The sequence below is a fragment of the Salmo salar genome, chromosome 01 (genome assembly GCF_965601325.2).
Source record: "Salmo salar chromosome 01, fSalSal1, whole genome shotgun sequence".
Classification (NCBI taxonomy): domain Eukaryota; kingdom Metazoa; phylum Chordata; class Actinopteri; order Salmoniformes; family Salmonidae; genus Salmo; species Salmo salar.
Window position 1 is genome coordinate 174,063,182 of NC_138291.1, and position 13,415 is coordinate 174,076,596.

At 43.6% G+C, this 13,415-nt stretch overlaps 1 protein-coding gene across 8 annotated transcripts in view; it reads right to left on the reverse strand.

The window, feature by feature from the left end:
• psd3l (pleckstrin and Sec7 domain containing 3, like) overlaps positions 1–13,415 on the reverse strand; it is a 152,220-nt gene that overhangs the window by 54,589 nt on the left and 84,216 nt on the right. For all 8 annotated transcript variants that reach the window (XM_014144526.3, XM_014144518.3, XM_014144552.3 and 5 more), the window contains 4 exons: positions 13,231–13,311; positions 12,877–12,989; positions 11,827–11,885; positions 5,350–5,439 (listed from right to left, as the gene is read on the reverse strand). In XM_014144526.3, coding sequence (XP_014000001.3) covers positions 5,350–5,439; positions 11,827–11,885; positions 12,877–12,989; positions 13,231–13,311 — 343 coding nt within the window. The remainder of the gene's footprint in view (positions 1–5,349; positions 5,440–11,826; positions 11,886–12,876; positions 12,990–13,230; positions 13,312–13,415) is intronic.

The window sequence follows — 13,415 nt, forward strand, 5'->3', positions numbered from 1 at the left end:
GGAGGAGGCTTCTGATGTTGACATGCATGAAACCAAGGCTTTTTCGATCACAGAAGTCAACAAATGAGAGTGCCTGGGGACACGCAGGGCCTGGGATTACCGCCACATCACCCGAGGAACAGAGGAGGAGTAGGATGAGGGTACGGCTAAAGGCTATCAAAACTGGTCGCCTAGAGCGTTGGGGACAAAGAATAAAAGGAGCAGATTTGTGGGCGTGGTAGAATAGATTCAGGGCATAATGTGCAGACAGGGGTATGGTGGGGTGCGGGTACAGCGGAGGTAAGCCCAGGCACTGAGTGATAAGAGAGGTTGTATCTCTGGACATGCTGGTTATAATGGGTGAGGTCACCGCATGTGTGGGAGGTGGGACAAAGGAGGTATCAGAGGTATGATGAGTGGAACTAGGGGCTCCATTGTAAACTAAAACAATGATAACTAACCTAAACAACAGTATACAAGGCATATTGACATTTGAGAGAGACATACAGCGATGCATAAAGTAATCACAGGTGTTGATTGGGAGAGCTAGCTAGACAACAACGGGTGAGACAACAACAGCTGATCAGCTAAAACAACGACAGGTATAATGGCGATGACTGGGCAGAGAGGGTCGGTTAACTACACACAGAGCCTGAGTTCGCGGCTGGGGCTGACCGATAAACAATAAACAGAATGGAGTACCGTGATTAATGGACAGTCCAGCAGCCGTGTGGCTCAGTTGATAGAGCATGGTGTTTGCAACGCCAGGGTTGTGGGTTCGATTCCCACGGGGGACCAGTACAGAAAAAAAAAAGAAATGTATGCATTCACTACTGTAAGTCGCTCTGGATAAGAGCGTCTGCTAAATGACTAAAATGTTAAATATAAAAATGTAAAATCAGCTATGTAGCCAAGTGATCATAGGGTCCAGGGGGCAGCAATAGATGGAACAGGGAAGCCGCGGTATAGTCGCAACTACGCTATAACGCATGCGACACGGCGTTTAAAGTTAGTAGCCCGGGGCTAGTAGAAGCGTCTGCTCCGACGTCCGACGGAGGCCGGTTGAAGGCACAGCGGATGGAGTATTCGTCGGCAGACCAGTCGTGGTGGTGCGGCGGGGCACCATGTCGACAAAGGATCCAAGCCAGATGGTGAAAGAGGTATTGTAGTTGTAGTAATTTAGTTTGCTAGCCAGGAGATGCGCCTGGCTCACGGCTAACTGGTGCTAGCTTGGGGGCAGGGGAATTAGCTACTATAGCTACTCGGTAGCAGCGGTGATCCGGTGCCAAGGTCCAGAGCTTACGGCGAGGATCCGGTGGAGTAGTGGGTTCTGGCCGTGTTTGGGTGGAGTCCGGGTGAACAACTGAGTAGGCCGGGAGGTGGGCCTCGGGGATAGCTTCGGTACTAGGTAACTCGGTGGGTGCTAGCTAGCTGTGAAGATCAGGAGTAATGGTCCTGGGATTACGGCAGGAATCCGGCGTTGTAGTGGAGAGACAGTCCGATACTGGTAGGCTGGCGATTACTATCCAGGCTAAAAAAAAAGGGCTGGTATCTGAGCAGAAGGTAAAGGCCGCTAGCAGTGGCTAACAATGACTAAATAGCTTGTAGCTAATTAGCTGGTTAGCTGCTGCTGATGGCTAGGTGGTTCTTGCTATAAGGTCTAAAAATAAAAAAAATAATAGCAGTTCTGTATCACATTGGGTGAGGCAGGTTACCGGAAGGTATAATTGAATTAAAATAGAAAAGCAATTGAAAACAAATTGAAATATATACAAAAAAAAAAGACTGAAAATACAAAAGTACACGAGAGGACGAACAAAACACGTCTGCACTGCTACGCCATCTTGGAAGAATAAGGAGGAAACCTGGTACCATCCCTACGGTGAAGCATGGTGGTGGCAGCATCATGCTGTAGGGGTGTCAGGATGGAAGGAAAGATGAACGGAGAAAAGTACCGAGATCCTTGATGAAAACCTTCTCCAGAGCGCTCGTCCAACAGGACAATGACCCTAAGCACACAGCCAAGACAACGCAGGAGTTCTGAACGTCCTTGAGTAGCCCAATCGAACATCACCGGAAAGACCTGAAAAATAGCTGTGCAGCGACACTACCCATCCAACCTGACAGAGCTTGAGAGGATCTGCATAGGAGCGGGAGAAACTCCCCAAATACAGGCATGGCAAGCTTGTAGCTTCATACCCAAGAAGATTCAAGGCTGTAATTGCTGCAAAAGGTGCTTCAACAAAGTAATGAGTAAAGGGTCTGAATACTTATGTAAGTGTGATTTGTTTTGAATACATTTGTTTGTTGAATGAACATCCCCTGATCTATACATCCCTACATCTCATATTTGACATTACAAAAGGACTGTTATGATATGACAGCTGGCATGAAGAGAACATTTAAGTGATGAGTATTAAGGCCATCTATCACCCTATCGTAGGACATGTACATCTGTAAATTATCCAAAATGGCCTTTTGTCATACAGAATTATTTTTTTTGCTAAATACTTTCATAGGATAGCAACGACATAAAATGCTAAACATGTGAATAATGTTTGCCGTGCCAGTACACTCAGTCTCATTCATTCCTATGCCACCAGCTTAGCGAGTGGTTTCCCCAGTGATTTCTCTGTTAACGCAGTAGTTTTCTTTTTTAAATGAGGTGACGACAGATGACTAATGGTTGTGAATAGGCTACAGGGTGGTTTGAGTTTTAGAACCGTTATTTGGCCTGTTAACATGTTTCACATATTCCTTTAAAACGGACATTTTAAAATGTTTTACTATGGCCACCAATATTGATAAATTAGGGCCGGAGTATTAATAGGGGGTGAACAAAATATATGTGTGGTTGCAAAATAGATAAAATGTGAATATTTTAGCTTGTCCTTGACATTCCAGAGCAATAGGACAAAGTTAAGAAAACAGATTACTGCTCTGCCAGGTTGAAAGATATCTGCTAGATCAAGTACTTCTAGTCTTTATTTAATGTCTTGCGTCACAGTGAGGCACTGCTGTTTTTGATGTTGTTATCTGATAATTGGCACTCGATGCAGGTGCATTTGTCACCAATATGTAGGGGGGTTCTGTGATTCCCAAGCATGAAGCACCTAAAAGGACAAAGCCATCAATCAATATCCTCAGAGCAGTTATGCCAATTTCTCTCCAGGATATAGCAGAGCTCGTCTCAAGGTCGTATAATTGCACCTTGAACAACCAATTATTCATAAGGAGGCATCCACGAATCAGAAAAAAAATAAAAATTAAATAAAAATAAAAAAGTACAAATCTTTCTATTTTCCACAACCAAAATGTCCAATGTCATGGACTATACTTGGCATTGTATTGTTACTATACATACACTACATGACCAAAAGTATGTGGACACCTGCTCGTTGAACATCTCATTCAAACATCATGGGCGTTAGCGGTCTCCTGGTATCCGCCAAACCAAGATTCATAAGTCTGACAGACTGCCAGATGGTGAAGCGCGATTCATCACTCCAGAGAATGCATTTCCACTGCTCTAGAGCACAATGGCGGCAAGCTTTACGCCACTCCAGCCGACGCTTGGCGATCTTAGGCTTGTGTGCGGCTGCTGGGCCACGGAAGCCAATTTCATGAAGCTCGCGACGAACAGTTCTAGCACTGACGTTGCTTCCAGAGGCAGTTTGGAACTTGGGAGTGAGTGATGCAACCAAGGACAGACAATTGTTACACGCTATGCGCTTCAGCATTCTGCGGTCCCGTTCTGTGAGCTTGTGTGACCTACCACTTCACGGCTGAGCCGTTGTTGCTCCTAGATGTTTCCACATCAAAATAACAGCACTTACAGTTGACCGGGGCAGCTCTAGCAGGGCAGAAATTTGACAAACTGACTTGTTGGAAAGGTGGCATCCTATGACAGTGCCACGTTGAAAGTCACTGAGCTCTTTAGTAAGGACATTCTACTGCCAATCATTTTTTTATGGAGATTGCATGGCTGTGTGCCGTCAACAACTGGTGTGGGTGAAACAGCTGAATTCACTCATTTGAAGGGGTGTCCACATACTTTGTGTATTTATTCATCTGAAATGCAGAAAATATCTGATCTGAAAAGATGCACAAAATGTACAGTAATTCATGTCAGAATTTTGTAGACGAAACAGTACAGTCCCATTCTCTACAGAGCCAAACTAGAGCCATGAAGCAAATTCCCAAAAGACTAAAGGAGAAAGAGAAGCTAAGATGACTTATCCAAGCTGGCACCAGGCTAATCTGAGGAGGCACAGTAAGGGCATTTTGCTTTGCCTGGAGATCGTCATCCTGCCCACCATTTGGCCATGTCCAATGCCAACGGGTGTTATTGCCAAACACTAGTCGATGCAAGAAATTTGCTGTGAGAGCTAGGTGTGTGTTCTTTTTAATTAGACAGGAGGGGGGGATATGATTTCATTAAATGATGAACAGTGAGAAGGAGTCTTGGCAGAACATGCTAATTTCCTATTTTCTTGGGCAGTGGAGCTTATGGCCAGCAGGGCTGTGCTCTGGTTCGCCCAGCAAGGGAGTAAGCTTTAGCCACACCGAGTGTGCCAACACCGGACATCTCAGAATGACCGTGGGAAGAGATTAAGCAGCAGGAAGTGTTGCTTTCTATTGGTGCAATATTGGCAGGTCACTGAGATTGCAATATTTGCTGACGATGAAAATACTGCCGGATCATTAAACTACAGTAACCATCGCCTATAATTCATATCCTCTTAGAGAAAATGATACCTAAAAACTTGAAGGCCCTCAAGTAAACAAAAAAGATATTAAGAATATTACAATATGTCTAATGTTTTCGCAGTGTACTAACTGAAGAACTAGTAGCAACAAATAGTTTGCATAGTTCACCATAGACCACAGCAGCTGCCATAATATAAGTGGACTGTAATAGAACCTTCTATGCTTGTGTGGTCTGATGTTTCACTTTGAGGCAAAGTCCCAAGACCTTTATACCCAGTCTCCAATGACAGAACCTAACTAGCACTAATTAATACCAGGGTAGAACGTTTGTCATTCGGTTGTAAGTCATTCAGAATATCAGGTGAACAAATATCAGGTTAACGTGGGCTGAATGGCCGAGGCAAGTGCTCTCTGACGGCTGAAGGGATCGGATTGTCATTCGAACAGAGTGGAGCTAATATCGCGTTTTGTGTTACCTGGTCCAATAGAAGTCTCCTCTTTCACATGACAGGCCATTGGACCAGTCTATCCACCGTCTTGTTTCACTCACGCCATTGAGGCCCTCATTATTTTACATTTGAGGGCCTCCAGACATGATCCTCCATCACTCTTACACAATCAATGGCAAATTATTGAATGAGGCAAAGCAACAGGACCTACCTTTAGGAGCTCTCGGGGGAAATCTTGTCCTCCATTTAACCCTTCCAGGTTATTGATGAATTCCTGGCATGTCATCTTCTTCCCGATATTCTGTAAGGTGTAGGAAACATTTATTACTGGGACGATGTGAAAGGAGCATCAGCCCGAGGCCTTGGTTAACCCTATCAACGTTACACAGTTTGAACTTATTGACAGGTTAAGGGGGTCATGACTTACTTTATGCAGGAAGCAGAGCATCGTCTGCATTCCAAAATAGTTCCTGACCCGAAATACAAAACTAAGTGGATAGGTGCTACATCCATGGCTACGTCAAACTGAGCTACTATAAATTTGGCATCATCCATACATTTATCATGTAGAAAATGTCAGAATAAGCACCAAGTCGGAGGTGGGAAATTGGCATCTTATTGAACTGGAAGATATAAATCACTTGGCTCCCATTAGAAAAGACCATTAAGCTTTTTGCTCTGAGGCAGTAAGTAAGTCGCTGGCTGGATAAGAGTACACTTGGGGAAATTTTAAGTCCCGGCTGAATGTAGGTGCAATCAAATACCATCTTTACTCGATACATTGGATTTAATTCAAATAACCAAACGTTGTAAAAGAAAAGTTACAAGATCATTGCTGCGTCATAGTATATCAGTGGGTTTTAGAGGAGGTACCTACGGTGCACTAAAACTAAAAAGTTTGGACATCATTATTAACTACTACAAAAAATTACCTACATTATCTGGTACATCATTGTTGTTCAGTATGTTCCCACAATGCACCACAATGAAATCCCAGTCTAAAACTAAACTCCATTAAAGCACTCAACCAAAACACGCTGGTACTCTACACTCATGTCAAGTAAGGGGTCTGTTTCCCAATGGAACCCTGTACTACTGTCTCTCAGAAAGTAAGGGGTCTGTTTCCCAATGGAACCCTGTACTACTGTCTCTCAGAAAGTAAGGGGTCTGTTTCCCAATGGAACCCTGTACTACTGTCTCTCAGAAAGTAAGGGGTCTGTTTCCAAATGGAACCCTGTACTACTGTCTCTCAGAAAGTAAGGGGTCTGTTTCCCAATGGAACCCTGTACTACTGTCTCTCAGAAAGTAAGGGGTCTGTTTCCCAATGGAACCCTGTACTACTGTCTCTCAGAAAGTAAGGGGTCTGTTTCCAAATGGAACCCTGTACTACTGTCTCTCAGAAAGTAAGGGGTCTGTTTCCCAATGGAACCCTGTACTACTGTCTCTCAGAAAGTAAGGGGTCTGTTTCCCAATGGAACCCTGTACTACTGTCTCTCAGAAAGTAAGGGGTCTGTTTCCCAATGGAACCCTGTACTACTGTCTCTCAGAAAGTAAGGGGTCTGTTTCCCAATGGAACCCTGTACTACTGTCTCTCAGAAAGTAAGGGGTCTGTTTCCCAATGGAACCCTGTACTACTGTCTCTCAGAAAGTAAGGGGTCTGTTTCCCAATGGAACCCTGTACTACTGTCTCTCAGAAAGTAAGGGGTCTGTTTCCCAATGGAACCCTGTACTACTGTCTCTCAGAAACATAAAAATACCTTTGGCAAAATGAAAACACTTAATGTAACATTACACATGTATCATTAGTAAAGACTGAACAAGGTTTTTCCTTCTCAGTACAAAATGGTTGTAGACTAGATCACTCCAATATTGCTGTTAATAGTGTAGGGGACCAAAGCTAGTATTCACTGCAACCGCTTGTTCTAACAGAATGAGCAGACGGTGTTTGTTCCAATGACTTGACGGTTCCTGCCAACACCGGCCAGAGTTTGTAGGTGGACGGCACTGACAAATGTTCAGACTGGCACAAGACTTCCAAAAGGCAACACAGAGCACGTTTTGATCTATAGAACTGCAAGAGCTGACAATCTCTCTGTGTGCGAGTGTTAGAGTGCAAGGAGGGCTTGTAATGAAATCCTATACATTGTGTTTCGGGTGCATACTCCACATCAACGTTTTGTGGTTCAGAGATTCTCTTTAATCTATGCTACACCAAGAGGCATCCATTTACTGTGCGATGACACCATGGACCCATCTGAGACATTAAAATATCCTCCTCGGTCCAACTCGCTAGCAAACTATTTCATATGTTCAGTCCCTCCAACCTTCAGAACAAGACTTGTGACCGCTTATAGGCAAGGTCAGAGAGAGCCTCTGGTGGCTGTGGGCACCCCATAACTTGCTCATAGTGCCAATGAGCACAAGTCATTTTATCCCCCCTGAGAACGTAAATATACTTGAGTGACCATTAAATTAATTCACAGCAGGTTGTTTTCACCCAGGGCTCTCGAAAACACAGTTCCAGCAACAAAAAGAAGATGTATGCTTTCATGTGAGCACATCATAGCAGCTCATGGCCACACAGCGATGCCGAGCCCGTTTCAGGCTGGACTATTCTAATGGCTGAGTTTAATCATGTTTTAATGGCATAGTGCTATGGGTCCCGTGCAGCAGAGTAGTCATTGAACTGTACTAAACAAAAATAAACATGCAACAATTTCCGAGATTTAGCTGAGTTATAGTTCATCTAAGGAATTCAATGAATTTAAATGAATTCATTAGGCCCTAATCTATGGAATTCACATGACTGGGCAGGGGCGCAGCCATGGGTGGGCCTAGACCCACCCAGTGGGAGCCAGGCACAGCCAATCAGAATTAGTTTTTCCCACAAAAGGGCTTTATTACAGAAAGAACTAACCCTTCGTACGCATCCCTTAAGGCATAAAAAAAAACAAATGACATTACTGATATCAGCCAATAGAAACGCATTGAATAACATTCACTACATGGAACATCATATCAAAAGAAAGTTTGTTTTTAAGAGTTTGTCCTATGTCAGAGACAAGATCAGGAAACGACATACCACAGACACACACACACACACACAGCAAAAATTTCCTCTCACTGTCAACTGCGTATATTTTCAGCAAACTTAACATGTATAAATATTTGTATGAACATAACAAGATTCAACAGACAAACTGAACAAGTTCCACATTATTCAAGTTCCACAGAAATTGAATAATGTGTCCATGAACAAGGGGGGGGATCAAAATCAAAAGTAACAGTCAGTATCTGGTGTGGCCACCAGCTGCATTAAGTACTGCAGTGCATCTCATGGACTGCACCAGATTTGCCGGTTCTTGCTGTGAGATGCTACCCCACCCTTCCACCAAGTTCCCGGACATTTCTGGGGGGAATGGCCCTAGCCCTCACCCTCCGATCCAGCAGGTCCCAGATGTGCTCAATGGGATTGAGATCCGGGCTCTTCGCTGGCCATGGCAGAACACTGACATTCCTGTCTTGCAGGAAATCACGCACAGAACGAGTATGGGTGGTGGCATTGTCATGCTGGAGGGTCATGTCAGGATGAGCACCACATGAGGGAGGAGGATGTCTTCCCTGTAACGCACAGCGTTGAGATTGACTGCAATGACAATAAGCGCAGTCCGATGATGCTGTGACACCGCCCCAGACCATGACAGACCCTCCACCTCCAAAATTGATCCCGCTCCAGAATACAGGCCTCGGTGTAACGCTCATTCCTTCGACGATAAACGCGAACCCGACCATCACCCCTGGTGAGACAAAACCACGACTCGTCAGTGAAGAGCACTTTTTGCAAGTCCTGTCTGGTCCAGCAACGGTGGGTTTGTGCCCATAGGCGACGTTGTTGCCGGTGAGGTCTGGTGAGGACCTGCCTTACAACAGACCTACAAGCCCTCAGTCCAGCCTCTCTCAGCCTATTGCGGACAGTCGGAGCACTGATGGAGGGATTGTGATTTCCTGGTGTAACTCGGGCAGTTGTTGTTGCTATCCTGTACCTGTCCCGCAGGTGTGATGTTCAGATGTACTGATCCTGTGTAGGTGTTGTTACAAGTGGTCTGCCAATGTGAGGACGATCAGCTGTCCATCCTGTCTCCCTGTAGCGCTGTTGTGTCTCACAGTACGGACATTGCAATTTATTGCCCTGGCCACATCTGCAGTCCTCATGCCTCCTTGCAGCATGCCTAAGGCACGTTCACGCAGATGAGCTGGGACCCTGGGCATCTTTCTTTGGTATTTTCAGAGTCAGTAGAAAGGCCTCTTCAGTGTCCTACGTTTTCATAACTGTGACCTTAATTGAAGGTCCTCAAGAACAGTGGTTTCCATCATTCTTAAATGGAAGAAGTTTGGAACCCCCAAGACTCTTCCTAGAGCTGGCCGCCTGGCCAAACTAAGCAATCACGGGAGAAGGGCCTTGGCCAGGTGACCAAGAACCCTATGGACACTCTGATAGAGCTTCAGAGTTCCTCTGTGGAGATGGAACAACCTTCCAGAAACACAACCATCTCTGCAGCACTCTACCAATCAGGCCTATATGGTAGTGTGGCCAGATGGAAGCCACTCTTCAGTAAAAGGCACATGACAACCTGCTTGGAGTTTGCCAAAAGGCACCTAAAGGACTCTGACCATGACAAACAAGATACTCTTGTCTGATAAAACCAACATTGAACTCGTTGGCCTGAATTCCAAGGCTCACGTCTGGAGGAAACCTGGCACCATCCCTACGGTGAAGCATGGTAGTGGCAGCATCATGCTGTGGGGATGTTTTTCAGCGGCATGGACTGGGAGACTAGTCAGGATCGGGGGAAAGATGAACAGAGCAAAGTACAGAGAGATCCTTGATGAAAACCTGCTCCAGAGCGCTCAGGACCTCAGAACTGGGGTGAAGGTTCACCTTCCAACTGGATCTCAAATATATTTTGATTTGTTTTACACTTTCTTGGCTAGTACATGATTCCATGTGTCATTTCATAGTTTTGATGTCTTCTATTATTCTACCATGCGGAAAATAAATAAATAAAACCCCTGGAATGAGTAGGCGTGTCCAAACTTTTGACTGGTACTGTACATCTAGTTTAAACAGACGGACTTTGATGGGGATTTTTGTATTATGTTAATTACATTTCTGCAGGTGTGTGACCATTGTAGGCTAAGTGTTAATCAGCTTCTTGATATGCCACAACTGTCAAGTGGCTGGATTATCTTGACAAAGGATAAAATGCTCACTAACAGGGATGTAAACTAATTTGTGCACAACATTTGAGAAATAAGCTTTTCGGGCATATGGATAATTTGTGTGATCTTTTATTTCCGCTCATGAAATATGCAACGAGCACTTCACGTGTTGGATTTATATTTTTGTTCAGTGTAGTATTTAAAAAAAAAATTTAATCAAAGGCTAGTCTGAAAGGGAAGAGACTACATTTATTTGAATTAATCTCTCACCAGTTGCAATGTGTTTGACAGTTAGCTTGACTTAGAAGTGAGACAAGGGTTTCTTAAGAGCAAACCGAGTCTGTCAGACAGGTTTTATACAGTGTCAGGGTGTTGATCAGACTGACTAATGCCTACCTAACCAAAGCCTGGATGGCCGAGTAGGGAGCCACAAGCAGATGGTACATAGGAGAAAAAACATTGACCAGACTGAGAAAATATCCAAAACATTGAGCCAATACAAAGTTACATTAACACTACTTTCCATCACTTGCATGCACATTGCAATCATCAGAGTGCATAGCCTACCCCTCTACTGTGTAAGAGGATCACATAATATAACTAATGGACAGATCCCCCCGAAATCTATTGATCACAGTATTTATTGAGTGGTGGTGGGCAAACCAACCAGTCATCCTCTAACTGCCCCTGTCCCCAAACAGAAGGTGTGTGTTGGACAGGCAACGCTTCGACAGCCATTCATCACTGCTCTGTGTCCTTGTCTAGGAGTATTCAGCCATTTTCCAGGAGGGACTGGAGAAGATCCCAGGGTGAAGTGGTAACCTTCACTTTTTAAAACGCTCAAAGCTTAAAAAAAATACTAAATCAAATAAAAGCCTGAAATGTAGCTGCCGGTTCTCAGAGAGTGATGTAAAATAATGCATGAAGGTAAAAATTATTAAATTGAGGCACAGGCTTAATATTTAGAATAAGAATAATTGTTGTTTTTGTAATCAAATATATATTGTGTCTCCTTGGAAAGAAAGACAAAAAAAGGGGCAATCTGGGGTTGGTACATTAATTATATATTTATTTATGTATGATCTATAGCCAATTATTATATATTTATGTATGATCTATAGCCAATCATTATTGAAGACTACCTTAGAAATGCCTTATGAGCTTAGGTCAACTGTTGCTCCTCGTCAGAACCTTAAATAAGCTTATTTTAGTCCATTTATTTTTTTCTTAACAATGTATAACTTCAAAACATGGTTATCCCCCTGATCTCATGGAGGGTCCGTCCTTACATCTATAGCTCTGTCTAGGAATTTGAGAGTGGTTACATTTCTCCATTCCCATCCTTCAGTTGTTTTAACACCCCCAAAAACACAATGCCTTATGTGATAAGATTAGTGTAGTGGTTCTCAAGGGTTAGAATGGCAGGAACAAAAAGGTCAAAAGCTCAGCAGAGAAAGAGTGAACTTACATGGCCATGAAGGTCCGTGTTCAACAGCATCAGAGCACATGTAAGGCAATGGGCTCCATCTGCAAAAATTAGGTTAATTAGTGAAGGTCAATTTTAGGAGTACCCATTTTAGCAATGATGGATGGTTGTTCTGTGTTAATATGTACATCAACAAATGTTTTGTTAATGTTCAATTTCATGAGCCACGGGATACAGGTTGTGGTGCGTACTGGTGGTTAGACCAGCAAGGAACAAAAACAAATGTTTTAGCTTTCTCATGCTGCTGAAATGTCACATCTCGCACAAGCGGATTTATAAAGATGCCCTCTAGAAAGGCACAAGTCCCCCTATGATGATCACAACATCCATTTCTACATGGTGGTGGAACATCACTTCCATGGCAACGAGAGGACCGTTTTAGCTTTTACCCATACCGGTCAGAGGCTTGTTGTTACTAAGACTGTTGCTATGGAAGACATGACACTGGTATTGGGGGAGTACTGTAGACTGCATTTAAAGGTAAAACCAATCCATTTGATTCCAATGAAATGGACATTGTTAGAAAGACTACAGTCTAATATGACTACTGAGCCAATGAAGTGACTCACGGTTCAAGACTGTTGCGTCAAATGCCTCAATGAAAGCTACACGATATAATCAAGCAATAAAAAACGAGGGAGCGTGTAATATGGCCAATATACCACGGCTAAGGGCTGTTCTTATGCTCGATGCAAAGTGTATATCACAAACCCCCGAGGTGCCTTATTGCTATTATAAACTGGTTACCAACGTAATTAGAGCAGTAAAAAAATGTATATTTTGCCATACTCATGGTATATGGTCTCATATACCACGGCTGTCTGCCAATCAGCATCCAGGGCTGGAACCACCCAGTATATAACTAGTGGAACTAACACAGCAAATAGTAACCCTTCAGCACAGACATGACAAAAGCTTTGGTATGTCAGCCATTGGCAAGCACTTTTCATATTGCCAGTCATTCAATCTTGTTAAATCACTCAAAACACTTGTCAAGTCATGTAGCAAAGAGACAAAGAAGTTAACAAGTACCTTGTGAGGAGATGACGGTGGGGTTACATTGATAATACCTATTGGAAAAGTGGATCAAAACCCGTTCTCTCTCCTGGGTTTCGCCTATTAGTGCAAAAGCTTTCAAGAAAGATCTGAGGACACAGAAAGAGCAAGTCAGATGAAATGAAGTGCATACATCAATATCAGGGCTCGAAGAGGACCCCGGGTCTCTTGAGGGAGAAAAAAACAAAACACTGGTCGTGTCAAGATGTAATTTATTTGGATTACCGGGGTGGCAGACATTAAACCTCAAATATATTTTGAGGAATGCCTTGGTTGCCTGCATGCTTGAACTACATTTGTCCAATGGCTACAATAGTGATAAATGGTTACCTGAGAGATTGGTCCAATGTCATCCCTGTAAATTCAAAAAATGTGAGGTACTCTTCAGCAACCATCTTGCTGAAGTCATTGCTGTAAGAAAGAAAGAAAGAAAGGTTTTAGATACACACCAAAGACCACAACTGCCAGTAACAAAACTCACAAGTAATTACTTTAGAGGTAACTGTTGCCTTGCC